At 35.3% G+C, this 13,111-nt stretch overlaps 1 protein-coding gene across 3 annotated transcripts in view; it reads left to right on the top strand.

Moving 5' to 3' along the window:
• Positions 1-13,111, top strand: part of FCHSD2 (FCH and double SH3 domains 2) — a 268,065-nt gene that overhangs the window by 216,225 nt on the left and 38,729 nt on the right. For all 3 annotated transcript variants that reach the window (XM_043482268.1, XM_043482267.1, XM_043482269.1), the window contains exons 11-12: positions 7,187-7,303; positions 10,150-10,254. In XM_043482268.1, coding sequence (XP_043338203.1) covers positions 7,187-7,303; positions 10,150-10,254 — 222 coding nt within the window. The remainder of the gene's footprint in view (positions 1-7,186; positions 7,304-10,149; positions 10,255-13,111) is intronic.

The raw sequence follows: 13,111 nt of genomic DNA, 5'->3' as shown, positions 1-13,111 counted from the left end.
AAAGGCAAAAATCTTTCCAGAAATAGTGAAGTTCATCTTTCTTCACTGAAATGAAAGTTTTTAGTATAAGATTGTTCTAAGAAGGATTTGAAATGTACCCTAAAGTTCCTGCCTTCCCCCTCCACAAAAGAAGGATAAATATAAATTCTGTGAGAGAGATTTTACAAGTGTATTTATTCAGGCTCTCTATGTTTGAAGTCATTCAGCTGTCACATGGGTAATAACTTTGTGTTAGAGATTCATGCAGGTATTGTACAATGAGAAATCATGAGCTTTGGAGTCAGAGCCTAACTGTGCTATGTGCTGGCTGTATTTATTTTTATTTACATATTATATATATTTAACCTCTCTGATTCAGCTTCCTTATATGAAATGACTGTACTTTATTGAGTTTAAAAATTAAACTTGACTCAATGCCTGACACATAGTAGATAGAAAATAAATGTTGACAGCCTGTTTTCTCCTATCCTCAAGACAAGCATGTTTCTTTCTTTCTTTTTTTTTTTTTTTAGGTTGTGCCACAAATTACTATGGGAAATACTTAAATATCAAATATAGAAGACATTACCAAGATTATGAAATATGATAACACTTTGTAGTGTTATCATGGCCTCCAGTTTTCAGCTCCCTTATTGAGTTGATCACTGGAAGTTCCTTGGGATTTTCTCTCCTGTTTTATTCTACAAAGGATAACTCACCAACCTCTCAGCAGTTTTTAAGGCTAAAAGGCAATATGTCTGGAATAAAGAGTAGCCAGTAGCTAATAGTTACTACCCATTCTTAGTCCTCTCATAAGTACATGATTTACTTTGCTCAGCACCTCTCTGCCCTACATACATCTCAGTGTATCTCCCTTCCATGATCAGAATGAGTGTTGCGTACTTAGGGAGCATTTCCTCACATCCTGTGACAAAGGACAAGGTCAGCCTGGGAAATAATACAAGAAACATGCATGTCCACAAAACTTAGACAAGTATGATCTATACAAGCAGTGATCTATACAAGTTCAGTGGTAAAGAATCTGCCTGCAATGCAGGAGATATGGGTTCAATCCCTGGATGGGGAAGCAACCTGGAGTAGGAAGTGGCAAATCTCTGCAGTATTCTTGCCTGATAAATCCCATGGACAAAGGAGCCTGTCAGGCTACAGTCCATGGGGTCACAAAGAGTCAGACATGGCTGAAACTGCACACACAGCACACATAGAAGCAGGAAAACCTTAAGGGAACATCTCTCTCACACTTCCTGGTGGGGATGAGAAGACCCTTTCCTCTTTACCGTCTCTGAACTGAAAATAATAAGATCTTCACAGAAATGATGAAAAAAAGAGAAGAGCTGACAATTAATTTCCAATATATGATCTTTTCCTGTTATTTAAAATGCTACTTCTGACATTTAATTCTGCCTTCTGTAGATTAACAGTTATATTAAATAAGACAGCCACTTGCTGTAATTAGAATTTTGCATATTAAAGTTTCACTTAAGTGGGGCATTTTTTGCATCTATTTAAAAATAAGTATTTAGCCAAAATGTCCTTGTCAGGACTTCCCTGGTGGTCCATTGGCTAAGATTTAGTGCTCCCAATGCAAGGGACCTGGGTTCGATCCCTAGTCAGGGAACTAGATCCACCATGCCACATCTAAGAGAGCCCATGTGCCACAACTAGGACCCAGCACAGCCAAATAAATAAATATATTTTAAATGCCCTTGTCTATAAAAACATCTGTATGTGATCAATATATCATGTAGAACATTTACCTGAAAATTCTCACTGTTACAAGTGGCTCTTTCTGTTGACGGGAATCTTATATTAGATTTAGCATTGACTCATCAGAATGAACGCATTGTGATAGAGAATTTATGGAAAATACTCCTGATGGATAGATAGATACCATCCTCCTGTACATATACTGGCAATAATATCCAAATTTAAAGATTCTGATTATAGACATGAGTGTCCCTTTCTAGAATCAGCAGTATCTACAGTCAGGTGTTCAGAGAGGACTGTCCTAAGTTTTTCAGCCTTAGGACAGAAAAGAAATTCAGAAAGGGAATTCCTTGGCAAACCAGTGGTTAGGACTCCTGCTTTTACTGCCGAGGGCCTACATTCAATCCCTGGTCAGGGAATTAAGATCCCACAAGCCACAGGAACAGCCATCTCCCCCCAAAATTTTTTTTTGTAGTATAGTTCTTTAAAGTTATTTAATAAATATTAATTTTGAAAAGACTTTAATATTACTTTCTAAAAAGATGGGTGATTTTTTTCTTTGATTGGTGATTTTTAAAAGCAACATTGTTAGGCTCTGAAAGCCTTCCTAAACTCTTGAAACAGTTTGACTTTTTTTTTCTAAAAACAACATTAAATCAAAAAATATCTTCTTCTTTTTTTTGGCTACACTGTGCAGCTTATAGGATCTTCATTTCCATCCTGAAATGGAACTTGTATTCCTACAGTGGAAGTGCAAAGTCCTAGCCACTGGACCACCAGGGAAGTCCCACACTTTTTAATATTCTTGACATATTAGTTTAAGCTAAAAGATGTCTTAGCATTCATTAAAAACTTAGCCAAAATTTCATCGAAAAGAAATTTGTATTTTAGCAATGTCTTTTTCAGTATTACTCTCTCTGTGTTATCAATGTTAGTGTTAGATAAATAGAATGGTCGTATAAGTATGGACTTCCCTTGTAGCTTAGCTGGCAAAGAATCTGCCTGCAGTGCGGGAGAACTGGGTTAGATTCCTGGGTTGGGAAGATCCTCTGGAAAAGGGAAAGACTACCCACTCCACTATTCTGGCCTCAGTCGCAAAGAGTCATACAGGATTGAGTGACTTTCTCTCTCTCTCTCTCTATGGTCATATAAAGATAGCAGGAATCTCAAGAGGTCTCAACACAAGCTCTGAATCTAGCTCTTATAGGCTAAATGGCTTTAGAGAGACCCATGTCTTTTTTGAGCCTAGATTTCCACATCTATAAATTGAGAATAGTCTCTATTAGTATTCTTTTGAGCTCTAGATGTATGTAAAACAGCACAGAGCTTAAATATTCAGTAAATGATACCCTTTTAAAAATTAAAATAGCTGTATAGTTTCCTAATTATAAAAAATCATTAAAAATTTTTTCACCTAAACCCTCACTATTCAGAGGTAACCACGGGTAACATTTTGGCCAATATCCTTCTGAACATTTCTATGCAGATATATACTTACCTACATATGGACACACAACTTTATATAAGTAGATTTTTTTTATAAGTAGATTATTAGTAGACGAATTTAAGCTATTTTTTTCTCATTCAGTAGTACATCATGGATATTTAATATCTGCATCATCTATACCCCCTAACCATCTTAGAAATTTGACATCCTGCACCTTCCATGGTTTCTCTTTATGGTTTTCATCTCCAGTACGTCCTAAAATTATGTCATGAATTTAAAATTCCAAATAAATTATACTTTAATAATCTTTACAGAGGCCCTTCTGCTCTCAAGACTATCCTCTCAGATAATGCTAAGAAGAAATTTGGAGCAGAGAGCAGTAGCAATAGAATAGCATAATTTCTGGGTCTCTTATGTAGAGAAACACACTGTTCCCTCTGATTACAGCCAATACGTGAGCCTGTTTGTTCTCTTAATTGCAGCACTGGTAAGGATCTGGGATTTCATCTCATCTAGAGATGTCTTGATTTTCAGTTGAGAAAGCTACGGCCCAGAGACGAAGTTAAGTACATTAGCCAGAATGACATAGCCAGGCCTCTTTGAGAAGTGAATGCACTTCATATTCAATGGCTATTTTTTAAAGAACAAATAAATTTCATAAAATAAAATGTATAAAGATTCCTTAAGTTGGGGATTCAAAAATAAAAAATTCCTTCCTTAGCCACCCATTTTGAATGGATTTTGTAGTGAGAATTTAAACATGAAAAAAGAGATCTTTTATTTTACAAGAGCAGAGGGATCTCAGTCCTAAAGTGAGCTTTGAGAATCTGGATTAAAATGCATGGCACTAATTTACTATTAGTCCTCCTTCTCCTCTGTTCATCCTGTTCTTCTCCATACAAAATACTTTCCTTTATCTGTTAGAAACTGATTACAATTCATTGTGTTATTCTCATCACTTCTGAAGGCACCATACTAGCAATCTGGTGGCCTGGCCCTAACTTTAGGTTATATTTGTTAACCAGCCTTTACTGAGGGCATTCTGCGTACTATTAGGCATGGTGCTACATGCCAGGAATGCATCCTTTAGGGCGTCAGATTGCCTGAAGACAAACAGGAAGAAACATACATGCAGCAGTCACAGTATAATGTTACATTAGCCTGACAGCAGCCACATGGTAGATGTCTTACAAATGAATAAATTAATATAATGGAGATATGTCTAAACTGAAGGAATCCCTGAGTCTGTCTGGGAATATCAGGGAAGATTTCACAGAGAACGTGGACTTGAACTGAGATTTGAAAAATAACTGGGAATTTGCCTGTGGACCAAAAAATATAGGGTAGTTATTCCAACCAGAAAGAAGAGTACTCAAAAGCATAGGCTTGTGTTTGGATTGACATTTATTTTCCAGGAAAAAATCTGCTTCTGAAATGTTTTATTAAAGCTTGTATGATTTCTGAAATCTGATGTTTCTAAAAATTTCAAGAATCATGGGTAGTTGACCTGAGTTATCAAATAACCCAAACTGACAGACTAATAAACTACCTAACCTACATTTAAAAGTCAATAGGAAATTCCTTTTATAGCATTTCTCTTGAGTTTATAATTTGAACTATTTTTATGCTATTATGCAGAGAATTGTTATGTTATAATATATGCCTCTTTAAAAATAATCAAGTTAAATAAGTGAACTTTTCCAGAGCTAATCTGCTGTGTTGTTTGGTATTTAATTTTTAGTCTCACATTGTGCTTTAGGAAAATAACAATGTCTTTTAAATTATTTCTGAATAGCTGTGTGTGTTACTATTCTTTTATATATTTTAACACATTTTTAAGTAGTAGAGGAAAAGTATGAACTAAAGAGTAAATTAGCCACCATTTTAAAAAGAAGCAGTCACTAACAGTTCCTTTGCTAGAATCAACCACTACTGATACCACCATCTTAAAAAGGTAGTGATCTTTACTTGATTCTAATTTATATTGACCTTTATTTGTGGGGGTGGCATTAGATCATTTCTCTATGTATTGTTTAGTACCCTGGCCTGTGTTTTCCTTATAAGGAATTCTTTTTTGTCTAGAACTGTATTGTAGGTAGCCATGTTTTTCCATGACTTGATTTCAGAATTCATGAACGCGATCAACCTACTTGAATTTTTGTTACGTGTCATTCCTTGCCCAGAACATCCCAAAATCACATCTCCCAGTCAGTGGTATTTGTGATCTGTCCTGATCATTGGCACTCCATTCTGAGTAATAGTAAACCCATAGAGAATGGAAAAAAAAAAGTCCTATCTTTGTTTCTCCAGCTTTCAAGCACAGATAATACTCAGTAAAAAGGTACAAATTCTGTGTGTGCAAGTTGGCCATGCAGCCAACACACATTTTAGACCTGTTTACCAGTTCCTACAATGTGCCTCAGTAATAAAAATTAAAGTTCTCTGTCAGTTGCCTCCTCTCTCATCTACTCTATGCTCTACAAGTTCATTCTTTTTGGATCTTCAACCTTGTTTTTGATTCACTATTTGGGCTATCAAGAACCTGGGAATTATTTGGACTTTTTCATTAGCAATAATGCTAATTTTTTTTGTTTCACGTAATTTTCTGTTGGGTCTTTAGCAGTTACCATCTATTGGATACTTACACATATGCTATAAGAGAATGTTTAAAATATGACCTCACTTTGTCCTAAATAATCCCTTTGAGATAGATGGCATTTTCACCAATTTCAGCTATAACTAAAGCACAGATTAACCAACAACCCAAAAGATCATAAAGCTAATAAATAGCATAGAGAAGATTAAAACTGGATCTATCTGACTCAAAAATCTATACCTGAGCTCTTCAGAGTATGCCTTTATACCATACCTCCTATAGATTACATTTTCATTCTGCATTCAGGGTTTAACATTTTAAACCTTGGCTTCTGAGTACAGAGATGAATTTAAATGCCTAGATCCTTTTGCAAACCAAATATAATTCCCTAATAGCCCAAAGAATGAATCAGTATAAAATGTAAATGTAAAGTTGGTTAGATTTGGATATGTTTCAATTCATTTATCATTATATAATCTAGCTTTAACTGAAATGTCTGCATAGAGAAAAAGTTTTTCAACCTTGCCTACAGTCCTCCCCAAAAGTATTAAATTTTTAATCCAGTTTTAATAAAAATTGTTTTTTATGAATTCTTCATTATTTAGAAGAAGTTAAAAACAGTTTAGTGGTTAAGAGCTCTAATTCTGGAATCAGAAGTTGTAACATTTACTATCTGGTAGACACTGGAAATTTTATTTAACATCTGTGAGCCTCAGTTTCCTTTTCTATAAACTGACCATGTGACCCATCTCATAAAATTGTTATAAAAGTTACATGAAGCACTTGCCACAGTACCTTGCATAATAGGGGTTAACTATTAACTCTTGTTTAGTTAGATTTTGCAGTTTTTTCTTTGTGATCATTTGCTCTAGCATCCCTATCTTTGAGATGACAAGTAAAGCCCAAAAGAAGGACAAAAGCTAGCTTGAGGTTTGGTGGTAAGTTGGTAATGGACCTGTAACTAAATCCCAGTATTTTTGAGGATGGTTATGTTGCGTTGCTGTCATTGTATGCTTTTATTTTTTTTCTTTTCACTTCTATCCAATGATTCTTTCTTTAATCCCATTGAAATTATTAAATTGTTTCCATTTTGTCTATGCAACTATTTTAGTGTCATAGTAAGTTGGCATGAATACTTTTTCTTTTTTGCTTAGCTTAGTTTTCTTCATACCCAAAATGGATCAAACTACAATATTAGAGATGAAGCTTTAATGTTCAGAAATGGAAGACAAAAATCTGGTCATTTATGGTTTTTATACCATCCTCTTTGTCTTCTGCTAATCTCCTATGACATGAGACATCGCTTTCCACAGTAGTGGAGCATCCCTCATATTTTGAGTGCTGATTAAGTGAAGGCCCTCTGGTCTACCTACAAAATGGTAGTGATTTCAACAAGGATAACAGTACTTTTCCCTCTGTTCTCTCTTGTGTTGTAGAGCCGACAGTTAGAATCAGAAACAGGGACCACAGAAGAGCACAGTTTAAACAAAGAGGCTCGGAAATGGGCCACACGTGTGGCACGGGAGCACAAAACTATTGTTCACCAACAACGGGTAAGTGCAATAGAGAATCGTAGGTTACATCTAACTTATGTACGTTACATCTAACTGAAGTCAAACATCAAACCATTTTAAGGAGTTGAATTTTATTGTGTGAACAATATCCAATAGATGTTTTCCCTATAACTCAACACTCAGCAATGTTTTCCAGTATCTACTAAATACCTGTACAGTATATCCCTATAGCTTATTAATTTTATGCATGTTTATGCCTCTTAATCCCCTGCCCCTATTTTTTCCCTACCACATTCTCTCTTTCCACTGGTAACCACTAGTTTGTTCCAAAATCTGTGAATCTGTTTCTTTTTTGTTATTTTCACTAGTTTGTTTTATATTTTAGATTTCACATATAAGTGATAACATATAGTATTTGTCTTTCTCTGACTTTGAAAAAAAATTTTTTATTAAATTTATTTGTAATTTCAGTGAAATGTCAGTGAAACTTTAAAAATGTTTTCAAAGGAACTTCAAAATCTGATCCTAAAATGTGTCTGATATCTGCCTGCCCAGCAGGAGAAATAGATTCGATTCCTGACTTGGGAAGATCCCCTGGAGGAGGGCCTGGCAACCCACTCCAGGATTCTCACCTAGGAAATCCCATGGACAGAGGAGCCTCGCGGTCTAGAGCCACGGGGTCTCAGAAGAATTTGACACAACTGAATGACTAAATAGCAAAATGGCAATAGCCAGTAACAATAGTAATGAGACATTTGTAGTTCAGCACATACTGAAAGATGCAGTAATGACTATAGTAATTAAAGCTGTAGCATCATACAGGAGTTAACAAGTGTATCAAAGAAAATGATCTGTGTATGTATGGACCTTTAGATATTGATTCAAAAAAAACACTATAAAAAATCATTTTTAGACAAGCAGGGAATTTTAATGATGAATAGCATATTAAGGCTACCAAGGCATTATTGTGACCAAGGGATTATTGTGAAGTCTGATAATGGTATTATGGTTGTATTTTTTTTTAAGTTTTTAGAGATTTTTACTAAAACATGTAGGAATGAAATGACAAGATGTCTAGAATTTGCTTTAAAATGCTTTCTATTAGCACAGAAAAATAAAGAATAGGTAAAACAAATGTGGAGGAGTTCCATTAACTAGTGAATCTTGGAGATCAATATTTAAGAATTTATCATACTAGTCTATTTTTGTATTTTAGTGTATTTAAAATACACTAGTCTATTGAGTGTATTTAAATATTTCATAATAAAGCTTGTTAATGGCATTTCAAATCTTTGAGGAAAGGATTTATTCAGGAAATGGCATTATAACAATTACCTGTGTATTTGGAAAAATATATAAAGTTAGATTTCTCCCTTCTGCCATATACAAGGTAAATTTAAAAAAAATTAAAGGCCTAAGTGCTAGACACAAGACTACTGAAAACTAAAAAATATATATATATATTTTTGACATATTACAAATGGTTTCTTAAGTAAGACACAAAGCCCAGAACCTATACAGTAAGATGATTGATGAATGTGACTACATAAAAGCTAAAATTTTCTGTAAAACAACAGGTCTTCTGAAAGTTAAGAGAAAGGCAATAGAATGGGAGGAAATATTTATGACATGAATAACAGAAAAAGGACTCGTATCTAGAAGGAAATATATTTAAATAATAATAAAAAGAAAGGAAATTAGAAAAATGAATAGAGGATATGAAATGATGCTCTATTACAGAGAAACAAAAATTGAAACAATGAGATAATCTTTTTAAAATTTCAAAGATTGAGGGTATACAGCGTTGGTGAAATGTAGAGAGATGTGCTCTTACACACTACTAGAAAAATAGGTACAGCCTCTTGTGGGCAATTTGGCAATGTCTATAAAAATGTACAATTTCTACCTTTATGTTTTTGCCTTAGATAAATATTCTCATGTGTTCAAAGAATCACTGACTAGGTTGTTGTTGTTGTTGTTTAGTTGCAAAGTCTTGTCCGACTCTTATGTGACCTCATGCACAGTAGCCTGCCAGTCTCTTTTGTCCATGAGATTTTTCAGGCAAGAGTACTGGTGTAGGTTGCCATTTCCTTCTCCAGGGAATCTTCTGACCCAGGGATCAAACCCGCATCTCCTGTGTTATAGGCAGATTCTTTACCACTGAGCCACCTGGGAAGCCCAGGTAGTTGGTACAGTACTATTTATAATATTGAGAAATTTGAAAACTCAAATGGTAGTAAAGTAAGAGTAAATAAAGTATGATACAATTGAATTATTGAATCAGTGGATTAGAGAATGATGTCAGTCTATTTGTACAAACACACAAAGGTTTCTTAGACACATTTGATAGATCTCATTATTTTTTAAAACTGGGCGAAGTATATAGGAAATATATAATAAATGGTTTGATAAAATACAAGTAAATTGATGGGACAGTGGTTATCTTGAAGTAGGGAACACTTGGTAATGTATGAAGCTGCAATAGACTTTTTGCCATTTTATATTAGTTGTTGTTTGGAAGCAGTGCTTTATATTCATGTAATTTTTAAGTTAAAGGTGTGCATATCAAAAAATGCAATTCAGATAAGACTTACAGACTTAGCCAATGTCAGTTTCTTGGATTTTATATTATACGGTAGTTAGACAGGTTTTTACCATTAGGGGACCTGGGTGAAGAGACTCTGTCCTACTTTTGAAACTTCTTATAAGTCTGTAATTATTTCGGAGCTTTTTAAAAATTTTTCAAATAAATAAATGAAAACAAAGGTTAAAAAGGGAATCATGGAAACTTGTCACTGAAGTCTTTAAAATTATCTAGACATTCTAGTCATTTAATAAAAAAGAAAAATAGAAAACAATTATCATTTTCCTATTTTCTTTAATAGGTTCTAGATGATCTGGAGTGCCATGGAGTTTCAGTATCAGAACAAAACCGAACAGAGTTGGAACAGAAAATAGATGAAGCTAAAGAAAATATTCGTAAAGCAGAGGTGAGGTGGGAGCTGGTTATGGTGTTTTGCCCAGCTCTAGCAGTGTCACAGCCGCGATGTGGACCTTTAGAATCCAGTCTCTGTACACTGACTAATTTGAAGGGTGATTCACCATCTGTGTCCAAAGTATTATCTTTAAGTGTCTGTATCATACAAGGTAGCACACATAACAAAAAGACACGAAACCCCCTATGAAGGGTTTACAATCATGAAACATTAAATAGCAAAAGAGTTAGGCCACAATAAAGATTAATAGTACAGAAACTGATCCACGTAAATTCAGTGCCAAGAGTTGATTAAGCAGACAAGGCAAAAAAAAAAAGGTAAAGCACTGAATTTTAATCTTTTGGGGAGTCATGGAATCCTTTGAGGATTATATGACAGTATAAAACCCTCTCTACCACAGAAAAATACACATTTTATGTGTAGTGTTCAAAAGTTCATGTACCATACACTAATATTCTGTGACCTAGAGAGGGAAAAGTTGAGATGGAAAGAAAAGTTATTTGCAAAGGAGGAAGATATAGGATATAGTTTGCAGTTGGATTTGATTAGGATAGATTTTTGTAAGAAAATGTTGTACAAAGTAAGGAAAGTCATCATGGCTAAGACCAGTTCGTGGAGGACCCCTGCTCATTTGTATTTAGTTGCATATCCAATGCATCATAGTAAAGGGATATGGAAGTAGACATTTAAAAAAAAGACTGAGAGTGTCCAGCTGTCAGTGAGAATACGTTCTTATTAGAAAGGCTGAAAGAATGCCCGAGATAGTTAAGACTCTAAAGCATAAGGGCCAAGGAGTGGTCTACACATAAGGAAACCAAAGGGCACAGGGGTTGCTGTGGGAGAAGCTATTAGGGCAGGTAATACAAAGAGGTAAAACTTAAGATGGGCATTGACAGATGAAAAAGGGATAGCACAGTTTTGTGCCCTGCAACCTCAAGAAGCAGAGCTAGAACTAAAAGAAGAAGGTAGGAAGAAGGCAGATTTGAGCTTGCTACTGGGAAATACTTTCTAACAGTCAGATATGCCCAGTGGCAGAATAAGTTACCCAGGGATCTAGTGCAGCACTAGATCTTATACACTGTAAGTGTATAAGAAGATTCTGTACAAGCACTTCTTGCATTGGATTGAGCATTAATCTAAACTAGTGATTTTCAAACACCCTCTCAGATCTCTAGAAGATTTGAGGAAGTGTTTCAGTGATTGAGGTGGGGCAAGGAGTGGGGGTTGGTAGTGAGCGGAAAGGCAGCATCAGCAAAGACAGGGAATATGAGTGTGTTTGTGACACCGCCCGTGGACGTGATCTGAGCCAGACAAGGCTTGCTGTCTACCTGGCCTGGAGAAGCCCCAGTAACCCCAGCTCGCCTTTATTCCTAGCACATGACCTACAACCTCCATAGTAAAGAGAGCAGTGAACAATAAATAGCCCTTTTCCTCACTGAATTCAAGGTCATGGCTAAACAGCTGCCCTAGGGTGCTGGCCAAGTACATTGGCAGCCTCTTGGCTAGTCTGAGAAACATGGGCTTGTGTAGAAGAGCTTTTCTTGTTTGATGTTTCTCCAAACTCTGGGTGAAGTCCATTTCAGAGTCTTGACAGGACAAGTCTCAGAAGTTTTCTGAAGGGCGTGTTCTCTCTTGTATTTTCCATTTCCAGACTTTATCCATAGTGTCACCGTCTGGTACCTACCTCCACCATGCCCTCCAGTAATAGCAGTAGTAGGTATCAGTCACACAAAGTCTGCACTTAGGCTGAATGACCTGTTATTTCCATGAATGTGCTAAACTGCCCTGTGTTTGTAAAGCCTAAAATATGAAGTGAGATTCACACAACAGAATGTCTCATCTCTCCTAATACTAGTATGTAAGTCTGCATTCTCAAAGATAATTTTTTTACCAGAAATATGGAATATGCTAAAAACCACAATGCCAGAATCATTATCTGTTTGTATAACCCAACTAAAATTAGATGGCAAATGTGAGGGTAGTATTAGGGGATTATGTGCAGTATTGTCATGATGAGATTTTCATATAGGCTAGACCATGAGAGCCTTCAGAGGAATTGACAGTAATATTTTCAATAGATTTCCTTTTTCTTTCTTCTGCCTATATATCATTTGCATTGGATTTTCTCGTTCCATTCAACAGTTACTTACTTTATTATAAATACTGACACAGAAGGGAGAAGAAACTAGTTAAAAATCCATTATATCCTTTATGTTTGGTGTTTAACTCCTACAACATGAATCCTACCCTCCCTTGTTGGTTAATCTGCTTTATCTAATCTTTTCTATATTGTGTTTCCATTTAGTGTTGCTAATTAGAATAGTACTCAGTGATAGATGGTACTCAGTGATAGATTCAAAAATTCAAAAATTTTTTTCCAGTCATAAGAAATTGAAAATGTAAATGGCCTGTGCTTTTCTAAAGAATAAGAATAGATTATCATTTCCAAAGAACAGTATAATAGAGGTTGTGTAGTGATTAAATAATTATTGGCTGGTTAATTTCAGGATGGACTCTTTGATTAGTTTAACAAACACTTAATGAGTGTCTGCTGTGTGCCAGATTCTGATGAATATACTAGACGTAAACTGATGAACAAAATTATTGTTACATTGTTATGATCTCTATGACTACTAGCTGTGCTACTCTTTGTAGCCCCTAGTTTAAGAATTGAAATGAGGCAATAGCTGCTCAAATTAAAATTTTAAAGTTTTTTTTTTTTTCATTTATTTTTATTAGTTGGAGGCTAATTACTTTACAATATTGTAGTGGGTTTTGTCATACATTGACATGAATCAGCCATGGAGTTACACGTAAAATCCCAAGGAGAGAGGAGCCTGGTGGGCTATGG

This window comes from Cervus canadensis, chromosome 11 (assembly GCF_019320065.1).
Source record: "Cervus canadensis isolate Bull #8, Minnesota chromosome 11, ASM1932006v1, whole genome shotgun sequence".
NCBI classification, from domain to species: Eukaryota; Metazoa; Chordata; class Mammalia; order Artiodactyla; family Cervidae; genus Cervus; species Cervus canadensis.
The sequence above is the reverse complement of the archived record's forward strand: the minus strand, read 5'-3'. Positions and strand labels throughout refer to the sequence as shown.